This window comes from Bubalus kerabau, chromosome 19 (genome assembly GCF_029407905.1).
Source record: "Bubalus kerabau isolate K-KA32 ecotype Philippines breed swamp buffalo chromosome 19, PCC_UOA_SB_1v2, whole genome shotgun sequence".
NCBI lineage: Eukaryota > Metazoa > Chordata > Mammalia > Artiodactyla > Bovidae > Bubalus > Bubalus kerabau.
Window position 1 is genome coordinate 57,152,251 of NC_073642.1, and position 15,936 is coordinate 57,168,186.

Sequence of the window (15,936 nt, forward strand, 5' to 3'; positions counted from 1 at the left end):
AACATTTTCCCATGTCCTTAAAAACTCTTCCTAAGCATTATTTTTTCATGGCTGCCTAATATTCTATCACATGGTGTTATGGTTTGAATTGTGTCCCCCTGCTAAAAGTTATATTGAAGTCCTAACCTTCAGTAACTCAGAATGTGGCCTTATTTGGAAATAGGGTCATTGAAAATGCAACTTGTGAAGTTAAGGTTACACTGGATAGGTGGACCTCTAATCCAATATAACAGGCATCCTTGTAAGAAGATAGCCATGTGACATACAGAGACACATGGAGATGAAAGTCACGTAGCTAGGTGAAAATGAAAGCCAATGATTAGAGTGAAGCCCAGGAATGACAGGGATTGCTGGTCATCACCACAAGCTAGGAGAGAGGCATGTTAGAGATGGATCAGATTCTCCTTCAGAGAAGCAACCAACATTGCTGGCACTTTGACTTCAGACTTCCTCCAAAACTGTGAGAGAGAAATATTTGTTGTTCTAAGCTACCTAGTTTGTAATACACCAATCATAAGAAACTAATATACATGGTATACCATGAGTTTTCTCAATCATTCTCCTATGGCAAACATTTAGATAGTTTCCAGCTTTCAGCCTATGAACAAAACTGCCAGAAATACTTTATATATATTTTGTTTGCATCTTAGATTATTTCCATGAAGTGATCCAAGTAGAAACACTGTTAAAACCTATAAACATTTGAAAGTTTTTTTCTGTTAAAAAAATTGTTTATTGAGGTACAGTTGATTTACAATGTTGTGTTAGTTTCTGATGTACAGCAAAGTGATTCAGTTATATATATATATTCTTTTTCATATTCTTTTCCATTATGGTTTATTATAGGATATTGAATATAGTTCCCTATGCTATACAACAAGACCTTCTTGTTTATCTATTGTATATATATAGTGTTTTATGTCTTGTTGTTGTTTAGTTGCTAAGTTGTGTCCAACTCTTTTGCAACCTCATGGACTGTAGCCTGCCAGACTCCTCTGTCCATGGAATTTTCCAGGCAGGAATACTGGAGTGGGTTGCCATTTCCTCCTCCTGGGCATCTTCCCGACCCAGGGATCAAACCTGCCTCTCTTGTGTCTCCTGCACTGGCAGGCAGATTCTTTACCACTGAGCCTGCTAACCCCAAACTCCTAATTTATCCCTCCCCAACCCGCTTTCCCTTTGGTAATCATAAATTTGTTTTCTGTCTGTGAGTCTGTTTCTGCTTTGTAAGTAAGTACACTTGTAACATATTTTAGATTCCACATATGAGTGATATCATATGATATTTATCTCTCTGACTTATTTCACTTATTTCACTGTATAATCTTATTTTAAGGTTTTAATGTATATTGTCAAAATAATTGCCAAAATAACTTTATAGGCTACAGTGCTCATAAAACTTTCCTAATTTTAATAAGCAAAAAAAGTAAAGAGAAAGAAAGCAATATGTAATTTAAATTTGTGTATCTATGAATACTAGTGAGTGTAAATTTCTTCATACTTATTAGTCATCTGAATTACTTTATTTTTAAATGATATGTTCTTATAGAAGATAAGTTTCATTTGTATGGAAAAACAGTAACCTTTCAATCCATATCAGAAGACAGAAATACAGATATATTTAAATTGAAATCTAGAATCTATAAAACAAATTCAGGATCATAAGTCTTCCAGTTATGATCATGGAAAATATTTAAAAGAAATTAACTACAATCATGTAATTATTTATCAAAGTCAATTGGGATAGGGGGAGAGAGGATGAAACTAAGACACTTACTTTCCTTACATATAAGAAAAGTAAATATTCTCATCAGATATTACTCCTAAATATTTTAGTGATTAAGATTTTCTTTTTAAATGCATCTTATATTGGACAATGAAATATCAAGTATTTCTGAGGCTCAAAATTCTTTTAAAAAGCAAGGCATACATAATTTGTAGTTTCCCCAAAATAAAACACTTTCGTATTCTAATTCTTTACATAGGTTAAAGTGACAAACATGAGGAAAACATAAAAAGATACTGAAACACACTTACATTAGAGCCTTCCTTGACTGAAGATTTGAAATGCACTGGTTTGGGCAATGTTAGTATTCCTTTTACAGAAATAGTAGGAGTATCTCCATACCTAGAGGGCCAACTTAAATCTCTGCACTAAAAAAAAATTATAGTTTGAGTTTTACAAAAGACTCTGACAATACAAATATTTGATACTTTTCTTGAGTTAATGACAAATAAAACTATAAAAGTAAACTCTAATCTACTGAGATCTTTTGTTTCATCTCCACTAAAATAATCTGACAATTAATGTTCTACACATCATATCAATTTCCCTCTTGAGGAAAACATGTTTTAATCATATCTAAAGATTTTCTTTAGATTCTTTATTAAATACTATTTTCTGCAAAATACTATAGAACCCTAAATTCCAAAGAAGATATTGACCCATTCTTCTGAAGATAGCAACAGTAGACGCTTATAATTTACACCCCTATTATTCAATTTTGTAAGAAAAGTTGGTATTAGCTATATTAACTTACCTGTAAAACTGTGATCCAGATCTGCTCTACTGAAGAATTATAAAACACTTTCACATTTAATCTCCCCCAGTCTCTTTCATCTCCTGATAGAGTAATTGTGTCTGAATTGTAAATGGACAAAGAGGTTTCAATTACTATGCAATCCTTCCAACCCAACTGAGTTTTTTACTGTGCTCAGTCGCCCAGTCCTGTCCAACTCTTTGGGACCCCCTGGACTGTAGCCCTCCAGGCTCTTCTGTCCATGAGATTTCCAGCCAAGATTACTAGAGTGGGTTGCCATTTCCTCCTCCAGGGGATCTTCCCGACCCAGGGATCAAACCTGCCTCTCCTGCATCTCCTGCTCTGGCAAGCAGATTCTTTACTACCACGCTACCTGGGAAGCCCAATTGAACTTTGATACAATCCAATTTTAAGAGCACAACTGAAAAATGCTATAATTATTTTTTAAAGTTATCAGTTTATTAAGATAAAAATCATACTTCAATGCCTTTACTGAAGTGCTGGTAGAAGACATACCATAAAAAAATAACTGGCTTAAAAACTAAACCAAATTATAACCCAAAGAATTTAAGTTAAAACTAAGAAAACCTTTCCCAAATAACACTGATACGGTTTTAATACTGTATGCTTCTAGAAATTCCCTCACTAATATACTTTAAAACAAACAAAAGATATTTAATTTTAAAAATGCCTTTATGCCTGAACATTAAAAAGTACATCATCTGATCTGAGTATTCATATGCAGATAACACTGCCAATATGGATAAAATCATCTAAACTTTTCTTTAAACCTTATCATAAATATATTCACATTACTATTGGGTAGAAATAATTCCCTTAAGAATATAAAGTAGAATGATTTATTCCTTACCCAGGCTTCTGTTACTCCCCTGAGAATTTTTCCTCGAAGAAGAACTACTAGGCACACTGGACAATGAATCATGTCTCTACAGATAAAATTCATTTTTAGTCAGATGTTACATATCAGATGTTAAGGATTCTGAAACGTATGCCTTAGCACCCACTCTAGTATCAAACTGAGTGCTAACCATTCTGACAGTGTTACTGCTCAGAATTTTCCACTTCTAGACAGGAGAGAGGGAAAAAGTTTTCTTTATGTGTGTTAATCAGGAAAATCTTAAATCTCTTACTAGGTAATACATGGCAAAGGCTTTGCTGTTTTTGGTTTGGTTTTGTAATAAAGAGGAAGAGATTACTGTTTATATTTCATACTTGGAAGTACTAAGTCAGAATATATTAATATTTGTAAGTGCCCTATTACCAAAAAACCTATAAAGCAGTAGTTATCAATGCACAGTCCCCTGGGCCAGCAGTATCAGCATCACCTGGGAACCTGGTAGAAATGCAAACTCAGGCCCCAGTGCAGAGCTATTGAATAAAAAATTCTGGTGGTGAGGGCTGGCAATCTGTATTTTAACAAGTTCTTCTAACAATTCTGATGCACATTAAAAAAAACTGGTGCTATAAAGAACTAATTCTACAAAAAATTAACTCAATTAAGAATAGTAAGATTAAGAATATATTTCCATTTTAACATATGCACATACATTCACACGGAAAAAGACCCACAAGTATGTATTTTCAAAATTCTCAATTCTACTTCAAAAATAGAATACTGTGTTAATATTAATAAAGTTCTATATCTCAACAGAAGTACTAATATTTACTAACCAGGTAGTTATATTCAACAAGGAAAATTAAATCAATAAGCATTTTTAAGTACACCATTTTAAATTCCAACTGCCTTAAGACTGCCTCAGTGCATACCATAAGAGAAGTAAAATTCATTTTTTAAAAAAAAGAGAGAAAAACTACTGTCTTTTAGTATTCAGCTGAAAGCTTCCTGAAATAATACACATGAGAAATGCCAAGTGTTTATTCTTTAGATATTAGAATAGAAATGTCTACAAAAGATACATAACATGTTGTTCCTAATGAAACATATCTGAATTTTAGCATGAAAATAAATTATTGCTTATAATTAAATTCACATAAATTATTTACCTGAATGAACCGCTGAGATGAACTTGTAAGATCAAACATAGACTTGCTTAGCCCAGGGGAACTGGGAAGTCTATTGGTCCTTAAGTCACAAACTACAAAGGGACATGAGAAAATTACTTATTTTTATAGTAAAGAAGAAGAAATACTGGAAGTCTACTTGCTGCTGCTGCTGCTAAGTCGCTTCAGTTGTGTCCGACTCTGTGCGACCCCATAGACGGCAGCCCACCAGGCTCCCCCGTCCCTGGAATTCTCCAGGCAAGAACACTGGAGTGGGTTGCCATTTCCTTCTCCAATGCATGAAAGTGAAAAGTGAAAGTGAAGTCGCTCAGTCGTGTCCGACTCTTAGCGACCCCATGGACTAAAGCCCACCAGGCTCCTCCATCCATGGGATTTTCCAGGCGAGAGTACTGGAGTGGGTGCCATTGCCTTCCATGAACTAAATTCTATGGGAGAAATAGCATAAATATGTGATGGTTTAGTTGCTAGGTCATGTCTGACTCCTGCAACGCCATGGATCGTAGCCTGCCAGGCTCCTCTGTCCATGGGATTTCCCAGGCAAGAATACTGGAGTGGATTGCTACTTCCTTCTCCAAGGGGATCTTCCCAACCCAGGGATGGAACCGAACCCACATCTCTTGCATGCAGACAGATTCCTTAACGCTGAGCCACCAGGCATGCATAATATATGCAAATCTACTTAAGAGACAGAGCCTTCCAATGAAGTTTAACAAGTTGTTTTTCAATTATTTCACTTTTGTTTGAAACAGGAACCAACACAAATCAAACAACACATTTTCACAACCACATCAAATATCAACCATGAAAAATTCATTCTTTTTGCTTACATCATCTGATTCTTCATCCAGAAGAATAATCTAAGAGGATGTAAGTCATCTGTTCTACAGCAAATCAACTATTTAATGAGCACTTATTATATTAAAAATATCAATATTGAATTCCATGTACTGTTATATTTCTAGTGTCCTTTCTAAACTATAAGATCCTTGAAGAATGAAACTCTGAATAATAATTGTATAGCCTAGCACAGTGCTGAAATAAATACTTAAATAAGTACTTCTACTTTATTTTCAGTACCTCACCCTGAATTTAGTGGTTGAGAGAGCTATATATATTTTTAAAAAAAACAGTGAAAATTTTGTGGATCGGATATGTACAAGATAGTCCATAATTGATATAGTCTCAAATAGTAAACTAAAAAAGTTTGGTAATCACTTAGGCATTTTCTATTTTTTTTTTTGTTTTGTTTACATTTCTAATCTCATCATTAGTTTCTAAATTTCTCATTTTCACTGAGTAGAACAGAAAATAAATACAGTTAGTAAATTCTTGTTGTAGATATGAATGGATAGATGGTATATAAAATATGTATAAAATCTAAAAATTTCTTTAAAAATAGGACAAACAAAATGGAACTTAGAAATACCAATATATAGAACTCATTAATCTTTCAATTTTTACATGAGATATAAACTCTAGAGAAGTTACAATGTGATTTAATCAGATCAATTCTGAAGCCAGCTTTTCTCTTTATTTTTAAATTGTTTTTCATTTCATTCATTAAATTGTTTTTCATCATAAGATTAATCATTTCTTCCAGAATCTTAGATTTAATTTGATTTCTACATTTGTTAAAGAGAAAAGACAAAGAGGAAAAACAAAATTTTTTTTTGTACCTGATCCATATAATCTTGTTGCTTCAGAACGAGGAGGAAAGCGCCGGCTCAAATCAGGCGACACGTGCTGGTACTTGTAGAATGGGTTATATACATCATAGCTGGGTCCATGCTGGGCTGAACTGGAAAGTTCTGCCTTTCTGTCTCCAAATGATGCTCTGACAGATCCTGAAAGCAAATATTTCTAAAATTTTACAACATCCTTTTCTTGGAATTATTAGCTAACAACTGGTGTACCCAAGGCAAAGGGAGAAAAAAACTTACTAACCTATAACAAAAGAATATATATACAATATGTAATTTCACTTATATAAAGGTCAGAAACAGAAAAAACTAAGCCACAATAGTTAGGGATATGTGCTTAGATGGTAAAAAAGTAAAATCAACAAGAAAGTATGATTGTAATAACTGGAGTGACTGAAAAGGGGGAAGATGGAAGCTTTTGCTTTGCTGGTAATACTCTCTTTCTTTACTTGAGTGGTGACCATACATCCATTTTACTTTTATATTTTACATATATCTATTTTACTTTATAATAAATCACAAATAATTTGTTTTGTTCCTTTTGTCTATGTATATTATATCTGACAATTTTTAAAAGGGTAAAACAATAGATCACATTCCTTTCAAAGTTAAGACTTACATTAGAATTAATAGACATAAAATTTTTAAATGTTTAAATCATCACCATCTTTTAATTATTTTTATCCTATCTAAAATGGAAACCACAGTATAAACAAATATTTTCTGAATTAAGCTGAACAATAAAACAGGTGGCTTCACACTGAGTTCAGAAAAGAAAAATAACATATTTGGTTTTAAAGTGAGATCTTATCCTTGTACTCTGGTTCAAATAACTATATGCACAATCCAAGCCCTGTACATAGGCAGAGGGGTGCCAAGAGGGAGGTGTGATCTCAGAGAGCCTTATAATAAGCCTGTAAACCTTATAGGCCAACAGTTAAATCATTCGGCACATAAACACTACTACAAAAGTCTGTTTACGGTAACAAGAACAGCACTGTCAACAGGAGTAGCATAAAGATGACTCTCTACCTTTATATGCTATCCCTAAAAATGAATATTTTAATTTCATTTTTCCTTTATAAGTAAGTCAATAACGAATTCCAATTTTCCTCTTAAAAAGATATTATATTTAAAGTTCAAGATTAATAACTCAATTTACAGAACCACAGTGCTATAGAACTAAATGTAAAGTAACACAACTGCTTATACCTCTCAAAAGCCCAATTAAAAATTTCAGGATTTATTCAAATGCACTCTCTTAATGGATAGACATGTCATAAAGCAAATATAGTAAAATATTAATAATCAATCTCTGTTATCCAAGCAGTAAGCTGCAGTTAAAATCAGATCCAACAGCAAGTACGTAATGCAATGTAACAAATGTCAAATATCTGAAACATGATTTTAGTCATTATTGATAGTGGTCCATCCTATCTTCTCAAAATCTCTGTATCAGCCCAGCACTCACACAATCATACATACATATAAGAGATACATATTTGATTTCTATAACTAGGCACCAAAAATGCTTTATTGACTCATTAAATAATTTTCTTTCCAATATGCTAAAAATCAGATGGATTTATCACATCTTCATTGAGCCTATAATTTCAGTGTAAACCAATTTCTCACTCATCCAACTTGAAAGTAATTTTTTCTAGCAATACAATGAAAAAAAAAAAGACAAAAAAAAAACTACCACATACTGTCAGGTAGGTATTTCTTACTTAGCTTCTGATAATGCAAATAATACATAAAATACCCTATATGTCTAAGAATAGAGAATTTATTAAATAAATTTTATAGTACTTTCATATGATTTATCCTTTACAATTGAGCCATTAAAAATTTCATGATATATGATATGAATAAAACAGATTACAAGGCCATTTATATGGTTTACTCCCAATGCTGTTAACAAGTACAAGAGAAAGATCAATTGATCAGGGTATATTGTAAATCAGAACTTTTAGATTGTTTTGGAGAGACAATGCTGATATGTGCAAAGCAGGGTATCAAAGCTGATATGTGCTAAGCCAGGCTCAGGGTTCATCTTTCCTTGCTTCTTTAAAAAAAATTATCACTTCTGCCAGACCCAACTCTCCTGTGCATGCGTAGTGTTAAGTCGCTTCAGTTCAGTTCAGTTCAGCCGCTCAGTCGTGTCCGACTCTTTGCAACCCCATGAATTTCAGCACGCCAGGCCTCCTAGTCCATCACCAGCTCCTGCAGTTCACCCAAACTCATGTCCATCGAGTTGGTGATGCCATCCAACCATCTCATCCTCTGTCATCCCCTTCTCCTCCTGCCCCCAATCCTTCCCAGCATCAGAGTCTTTTCCAATGAGTCAACGCTTTGCATGAGGTGGCCAAAGTATTGGAGTTTCAGCTTTAGCATGAGTCCTTCCAATGAACACCCAGGACTGATCTCCTTTAGAATGGCCTGGATGGATCTCCTTGCAGTCCAAGGGACTCTCAAGAGTCTTCTCCAACACCACAGTTCAAAACCATCATTTCTTCGGCGCTCAGCTTTCTTCACAGTCCAATTTTCACATCCATACGTGACCACTGAAAAAACCATAGCCTTGACTAGACAAACTTTTGTTGGCAAAGTAATGTCTTTGCTTTTGAATATGCTATCTAGGTTGGTCATAACTTTCCTTCCAAGGAGTAAGTGTCTTTTAATTTCATGGCTGCAATCACCATCTGTAGTGATTTTGGAGCCCCCCAAAATGAAGTCTGACACTGTTTCCACTGTTTCCCCATCTATTTCCCATGAAGTGATGGGACCGGATGCCATGATCTTAGTTTTCTGAATGCTGAGCTTTAAGTCAACTTTTTCACTCTCCTCTTTCACTTTCATCAAGAGGCTTTTTAGTTCCTCTTCACTTTCTGCCATAAGGGTGGTGTCCTCTGTATATCTGAGGTTATTGATATTGATATTTCTCCCGGCAATCTTGATTCCAGCTTGTGCTTCTTCCAGCCCAGCATTTCTCATGATGTACTCTGCATAGAAGTTAAATAAGCAGGGTGACAATATACAGCCTTGATGTATTTCTTTTCCTGTTTGGAACCAGTCTGTTGTTCCATGTTCAGTTCTAACTGTTGCTTCCTGACCTGCATATAGGTTTCTCAAGAGGCAGGTCAGGTAGTCTGGTATTCCCATCTCTTTCAGAATTTTCCACAGTTTATTGTGATCCACACAGTCAAAGGCTTTGGCATAGGCAATAAAGCAGAAATAGATCTTTTTCTGGAACTCTCTTCCTTTTTCCATGATGCAGTGGATGTTGGCAATTTGATCTCTGGTTCCTCTGCCTTTTCTAAAACCAGCTTGAACATCTGGAAGTTCATGGTTCACGTATTGCTGAAGCCTGGCTTGGAGAATTTTCAGTATTATTTTACTAGAGTGTGAGATGAGTGCAATTGTGCAGTAGTTTGAGCATTCTTTGGCATTGCCTTTCTTTGGGATTGGAATGAAAACTGACCTTTTCCAGTCCTGTGGCCACTGCTGAGTTTTCCAAATTTGCTGGCATATTGAGTGCAGCACTTTCACAGCATCATCTTCCAGGATTTGAAATAGCTCAACTGGAATTCCATCACCTCCACTAGCTTGGTTCATAGTGATGCTTTCTAAGGCCCACTTGACTTCACATTCCAGGATGTCTGGCTCTAGGTGAATGATCACACCATCATGATTACCTGGGTCATCAAGATCTTTTTTGTACAGTTCTTCTTTGTATTCTTGCCACCTCTTCTTAATAGCTTCTGCTTCTGTTAGGTCCATACCATTTCTGTCCTTTATCGAGCCCATCTTTGCATAAAATGTTCCCTTGGTATCTCTAATTTTCTTGAAGAGATCTCTAGTCTTTCCCATTCTGTTGTTTTCCTCTATTTCTTTGCATTGATAACTGAGGAAGGCTTTCTTATCTCTCCTTGCTATTCTTTGGAACTCTGCATTCAGATGCTTATATCGTTCCTTTTCTCCTTTGCTTTTCACTTGTCTTCTTTTCAAAGCTATTTGTAAGGCCTTCCCAGACAGCCATTTTGCTTTTTTGCATTTCTTTTCCATGGGGATGGTCTTGATCCCTGTCTCCTATACAGTATCATGAACCTCCATCCATAGTTCATCAGGCACTCTATCTATCAGATCTAGGCCCTTAAATCTATTTCTCACTTCCACTGTATAATCATAAGGGATTTGATTTAGGTCATACCTGAATGGTCTAGTGGTTTTCCCTACTTTCTTCAATTTAAATCTGAATCTGGCACTAAGGAGTTCATGATCTGAGTCAGTCAGCTCCTGGTCTTGTTTTTTCTGACTGTATAGAGCTTCTCCATCTTTGGCTGCAAAGAATATAATTAATCTGATTTCGGTGTTGACCATCTGGTGATGTCCATGTGTACAGTCTTCTCTTGTGTTGTTGGAAGAGGGTGTTTGCTATGACCAGTGCGTTCTCTTGGCAAAACTCTATTAGCCTTTGCCCTGCTTCATTCCGTATTCCAAGGCCAAATTTGCCTGTTACCCCAGGTGTTTCTTGACTTCCTACTTTTGCATTCCAGTCCCCTATAATGAAAAGGACATCTTTTTTGGGTGTTAGTTCTAAAAGGTCTTGTAGGACTTCATAGAACCATCCAACTTCAGCTTCTTCAGCATTACTGGTTGGGGCATAGTGATATTGAATGGTTTGCCTTAGAAACGAACAGAGATCATTCTGTCGTTTTTGAGATTGCATCCAAGTACTGCATTTTGGACTCTTTAGTTGACCATGATGGCTACTCCATTTCTTCTAAGGGATTCCTGCCCACAGTAGTAGATATAATGGTCATCTGAGTTAAATTCACCCATTCCAGTCCATTTTAGCTCGCTGATTCCTAGAATGTAGACGTTCACTCTTGCCATCTCCTGTTTGACTACTTCCAATTTGCCTTGATTCATGGACCTAACATTCCAGGTTCCTATGCAATATTGCTCTTTACAGCATCAGACCTTAAGTCGCTTCAGTCATATCCAAATCTTTGTGACTGTATGGACTGTAGCCCTCCAGGTTCCTCTGTCCATGGGATTCTCTCCAGGCAAGAATACTGGAGTGGGTTGCTATGCCCTCCTCCAGGGGATTTTCTCAACCTAGGGATCAAACCTGCATCTCTTAGGTCACATGCATTAGGCTGGCAGGTTCTTGACCACTACCACCACCTGCGAAGTCCAACTCTCCTCTAGGTAACTATAATAACCAATTAAAACAAACAAACAAAATACCCTGAAGGCACTAGAGAGTGAAAAAAAGAGTAGTAAGGATTCTAAACAGCACTTTAGGACAACGGGGAATGGACACCTGTTTTTAATGACTTTTAGCCTTTGGGCAGGCCAAAATTGGCACTGTATGCAGAGGGGGGGCAGATAAAATTCCAGTAGAAAATCCAGTGTTTCTGGCCTGAAGAACATAGAGCAGAGTACAGAGCAACCACAGCTGCTAGAAATAAGGTGGGAATCTTGGAAAGGAGAAAACCCCAAATTCTGTGACTAAAAGTCTGCTCAAATATCTGGCTGATCCCTGAACCACACATGTGTGATACAGGCTCCCAATAAGGATTAAAAAAAAAAAATACTAAGCTCGGATAGCAGCTGCCACCAAAGGCACAGAATCTGCCACACAGTACAACCGGGTTTATTAACTGCTAAAGTTAAGGAAGGAGGAAGGAAAGGACAAAAGGAGGAATGGAAGGAAGCGGGGGAAAAAAAACTGTCAAGAGTAATATAACAGATTCCAGAGTCTCCACAACATGACATCCAATATCCAGAATACAATCCAAAATCACTTCACATACAAAGAAATGGGACTCATTCTCAAAGAAGGACAATCCACAGAATCCAAATCTGGAAGACCCAGATGTTAGAATAGTACACAAAGATGTTAAAACTCAAAGAAATAAAAGAAAATAGGTTCATGATTACTGGGGATGGGGGCAGAAACCACAGAAAAATAGAAACTATGAAAAGAAGAATCGAATGTAAATATTACAACTGAAAAATTTATCTAAAATTAAAAACTCACTGGATGGGCTTAATGGCTGAATGGAAATAATGGAGGAGAGACAGTGAACTTGAAAATAGGTCAATATTACCAAACCTTAAGAATACAGAGGAGATGTGTGCATATGGCATCACCTGGAACTTGAACAGCTGCACAAGGCTATCAGAGACGATAGTCAAGAACAAACTAAGAGGGCAGAAGTCCAGGAACATTCCAAATAGCCAGCCAAAAAAGCTTTAAGGTTAAAAATAAAGCAAAACCAGCTACCACTAATCTTAACAAGATAAATACTGTGAATGATGAAAAAGCTAATAGAGTGAATAAACCTTCTGGAGATATACAAAAGGAACTTGCACACTTCTTAAAAGGCTTTTCACTTGAACCTCTGCAGAAATAGCTGATTGCTCAGCAGTGTCATGAAAGCAAACCAGCTAATGTTGATGAAACTATAAGATTAGTGGTTCAGTTGTAATACACTGATGATGCATCAAATTGCCCCAAAAGAACAACAAATTAAATGTTTTACATTAAAAAAAAAAAATAGAGAGGAGGAGGAAAAAAATTGGGGGAAAAAAGAAGCTTCATAGACAAATAAGACAATATCACATGGTCCAACATATGTGTAATTGGTATTCCGTAAGGAGAAGAAAGGATGGGGCAGAAAAAGTACTTAGAGAAATACTACAGATCTTGACAGGAGGTTGGATCACACTGGTATATACATTTGTCAAAACTCAACAAACATACACTTACAACTTGGGCAGTTCATTTTGTTTAAAGTTTATGTCAAAAGAAGGAAACTATAAATAACTGGACTCTAGTAAATGATATATATATACTTAAATACTTAAAGAGAAGTGTACTGATGTCTACAATTTACTCTGAAATGCATTCTCCCCCTACCCTCAAAAGTATTACTAATGGTTAAGGAAATGGATAGATAGATATGTGATAAAGTATATATAGTAAAAGTGTTAATGACAGAATCTATATGGTAGATATACAGGCATTCACCATTAAGTTCTTTCAATTATTCTGCATGTTTGAAAATTTCCATAATAAAATTTTTAGGGAAATAAACCATTGTGACTGTTTCAATGAACTAAAACAAACTATTTCTAAAATACAAGTTACATGTTGCTTCCTTTTATCTTCCTTAGTCCATTGGCCTCTAGAATATCAGCCAAAATTCAACCAATGAATCTACCTCATTCAAGTGGCTGTTTAGATTGGGAAGCGTGTTTAGAATGAGAAGTATAATAATGAAAAAGAAGGGAAGGGAGAAACACTACTTCATTGCTTCCTTATTTCTCTTTACACTAAAATTTAGAACATAATATTTCCTATATTATTGACCAAAACCAGAATAATTTCCCTATTTTTTCTTTCTAAATTTGTGAAGGATAAACTGACATATTACAATTATATTACTCCTTTAAATAAGAATACTAGAGTGGGTTGTCATACCCTCCTCCAGAGGATCTTCCTGATCCAAGGATCAAACCCCATCTCCTGCACTGTCAGGTGGGTTCTTTACCACTAGTGCCACCTGCAAAGCCCTAAAAAAGGCCAATTCTACACACAAATGTGTTGACTGGTGTCAGATATCATAATGGGACTTTTCAAAAACACTGGGCACTGAATTCCTCTACAGAAGAAGCAAGACATTTTAAAAAATGAAATGTCAAATTTGTACACAAAGATATTTTATATCTTTATATATATATATAAACGAGCAAATTAAATAACAGTAATAACAACATTTAAATGCTGCATGTTGATTTTTAAATCCTTCCATTTGATTGTTTACCTTCTAGTTCTTCCAACTGTGAAGGAGTTCCTTGCGTCCTGGGCTGAATATAAGATAACTTAAACCTGGGCACCACAAATGGTACTTCTTTGCCATCAGATGGTAACTTGGAAAGTAAATAATCCTCAGTACAGCCAACCTGAGGCTTTACAGAAACAGAAGTCAATGGGGGTATAGAGATAGTAGTATTTTGACTATGTGATACTGCTGCTTTAAAGTCTCTTTCCACAGATACTGCATAGAAAAGAAGAGAAAAGAAAAGAAAAAATTACAAATATGCATGGAGATTTATGCATATAATAATCTAAACCTAATATGCTTTGGTACTTATTTAACCATTTTAAAAGAAACTGTTGACACATAAACTACTTTTGGGTCTTATCAAGCACTCTGGAATCTACATTAATTCTGCCTAGCCAATATTTGAGAAGTTAATATACTACCAAAGTGTATTAACTTATCATAATGGTAAAAGCAGTTTCTAAAGAATCTCATTTCCACAAAAGAGTTCATAGATGGAAAACAGGTTAATTTTGTAGTTAATTTCACAGTGCTTTCAAATAAATATTAATCTAGTCATGTAAATAAAATACTGTCAACAAAACAATTCTTATTGTTAATACTAATGGTTAATTTCAGCCTTAAATACCAAAAGCTACTTTGAAAAGAAGCTAAAGGTCTCCATGTCTACAAAAAAAAATCTTTACTAAACCACAAAATAAAATTTACTTTGACCCTAGTATAATATCAACTCCTCTGTGCTAGCTTCTGTGACCTCTTTTATTACCTTGAAAGATTTGTGATTCCTAGGCTGTGTGACTTAGGATGAGGAAATAAGAAACATCTAGAGCTAATCTTTATGTATAATTAATACTGTCTATAGACAGAATGAAAGCACAACTACTACTCTGTTGGAATTTATGAAATATTTTATTGTGAAAAAGAAGCCTTCATATTCAAATATAGTAGGAAGCTATGCTTTAGACTAAGAAATATAAGAAAGAACCAAGAAAAATAAAGTTCCAGTCATAACCTTGAAGGGCTGAGAAAACCCATGCAATAGCAAGGGAAATCTCCAGGAGTCCTTGATAAAGTTACAGGTTTCTTCTTTATTGGTCACTCATTCATCCATGGAAGGCATGTTTTAAAGCATTGTTCATAAACTGGAAACTGTCTGTATTTAAGTTAAAACATTTGCCAGAGTATGTTATTCCCCAAATACTTCTTTTCCTACTTTTGCTCACACTATTTCATCCACCATAACACTCATGTCTAATCCTCACTTTCTCTTACTTCCTTCTTCCCACTTGGCTTGCTAAAATCCTCTTCAAACTTCCGTACCACAGGCCATCTTCTTGTGGTAATGTCCTAGAGTGTCTCCTATGTTGAATTCATCTTTCTCTCCCCTATGCTCCAAGGTACTTTCATACCTAGCTAGTGTGCCTCACATTTATGTTTCTGACCCCCTCATGAAGTTAAAAAATATGTCTCATTTACATTTATATCACAAAATGCCACAAATAAAGACATTAAATAAATGCTGAAATCAAAAAGAAGCAAAACTCACAGTTGTGTTTTTCTGTTCCACCATAGAAACATCCTCTGCAGCAACTCTTTATAAATTCTGTTGCCATTACATTAAATCTCCAATATCCAGCAAAAGATACAAACTTCCGATTTTAATATTAATCTGTTGGAAGAATAGAATACAAGTTAACATGATCATGCATAATGTCATTAGGTATCATTAAATAAATTATATTATCTGTCTTTCTAAAGCATTATGAGGGCTCCAAAGCAAAAAAAATTGTT

General features: G+C 35.2%; 1 protein-coding gene and 1 pseudogene across 5 annotated transcripts in view; one reads left to right on the forward strand and one right to left on the reverse strand.

The window, feature by feature from the left end:
- Positions 1–15,936, reverse strand: part of TC2N (tandem C2 domains, nuclear) — a 50,627-nt gene that overhangs the window by 18,787 nt on the left and 15,904 nt on the right. For 4 of the 5 annotated variants that reach the window (XM_055555639.1, XM_055555641.1, XM_055555640.1 and 1 more), the window contains 7 exons: positions 15,692–15,814; positions 14,125–14,358; positions 6,260–6,427; positions 4,566–4,657; positions 3,412–3,487; positions 2,541–2,641; positions 2,038–2,154 (listed from right to left, as the gene is read on the reverse strand). In XM_055555639.1, coding sequence (XP_055411614.1) covers positions 2,038–2,154; positions 2,541–2,641; positions 3,412–3,487; positions 4,566–4,657; positions 6,260–6,427; positions 14,125–14,358; positions 15,692–15,758 — 855 coding nt within the window. In that variant the 5' untranslated portion in view covers positions 15,759–15,814. The remainder of the gene's footprint in view (positions 1–2,037; positions 2,155–2,540; positions 2,642–3,411; positions 3,488–4,565; positions 4,658–6,259; positions 6,428–14,124; positions 14,359–15,691; positions 15,815–15,936) is intronic. The other variant, XM_055555642.1, reaches the window with a different exon arrangement.
- On the forward strand, positions 12,429–12,786 carry LOC129634474 (ribosomal biogenesis factor-like; annotated as a pseudogene).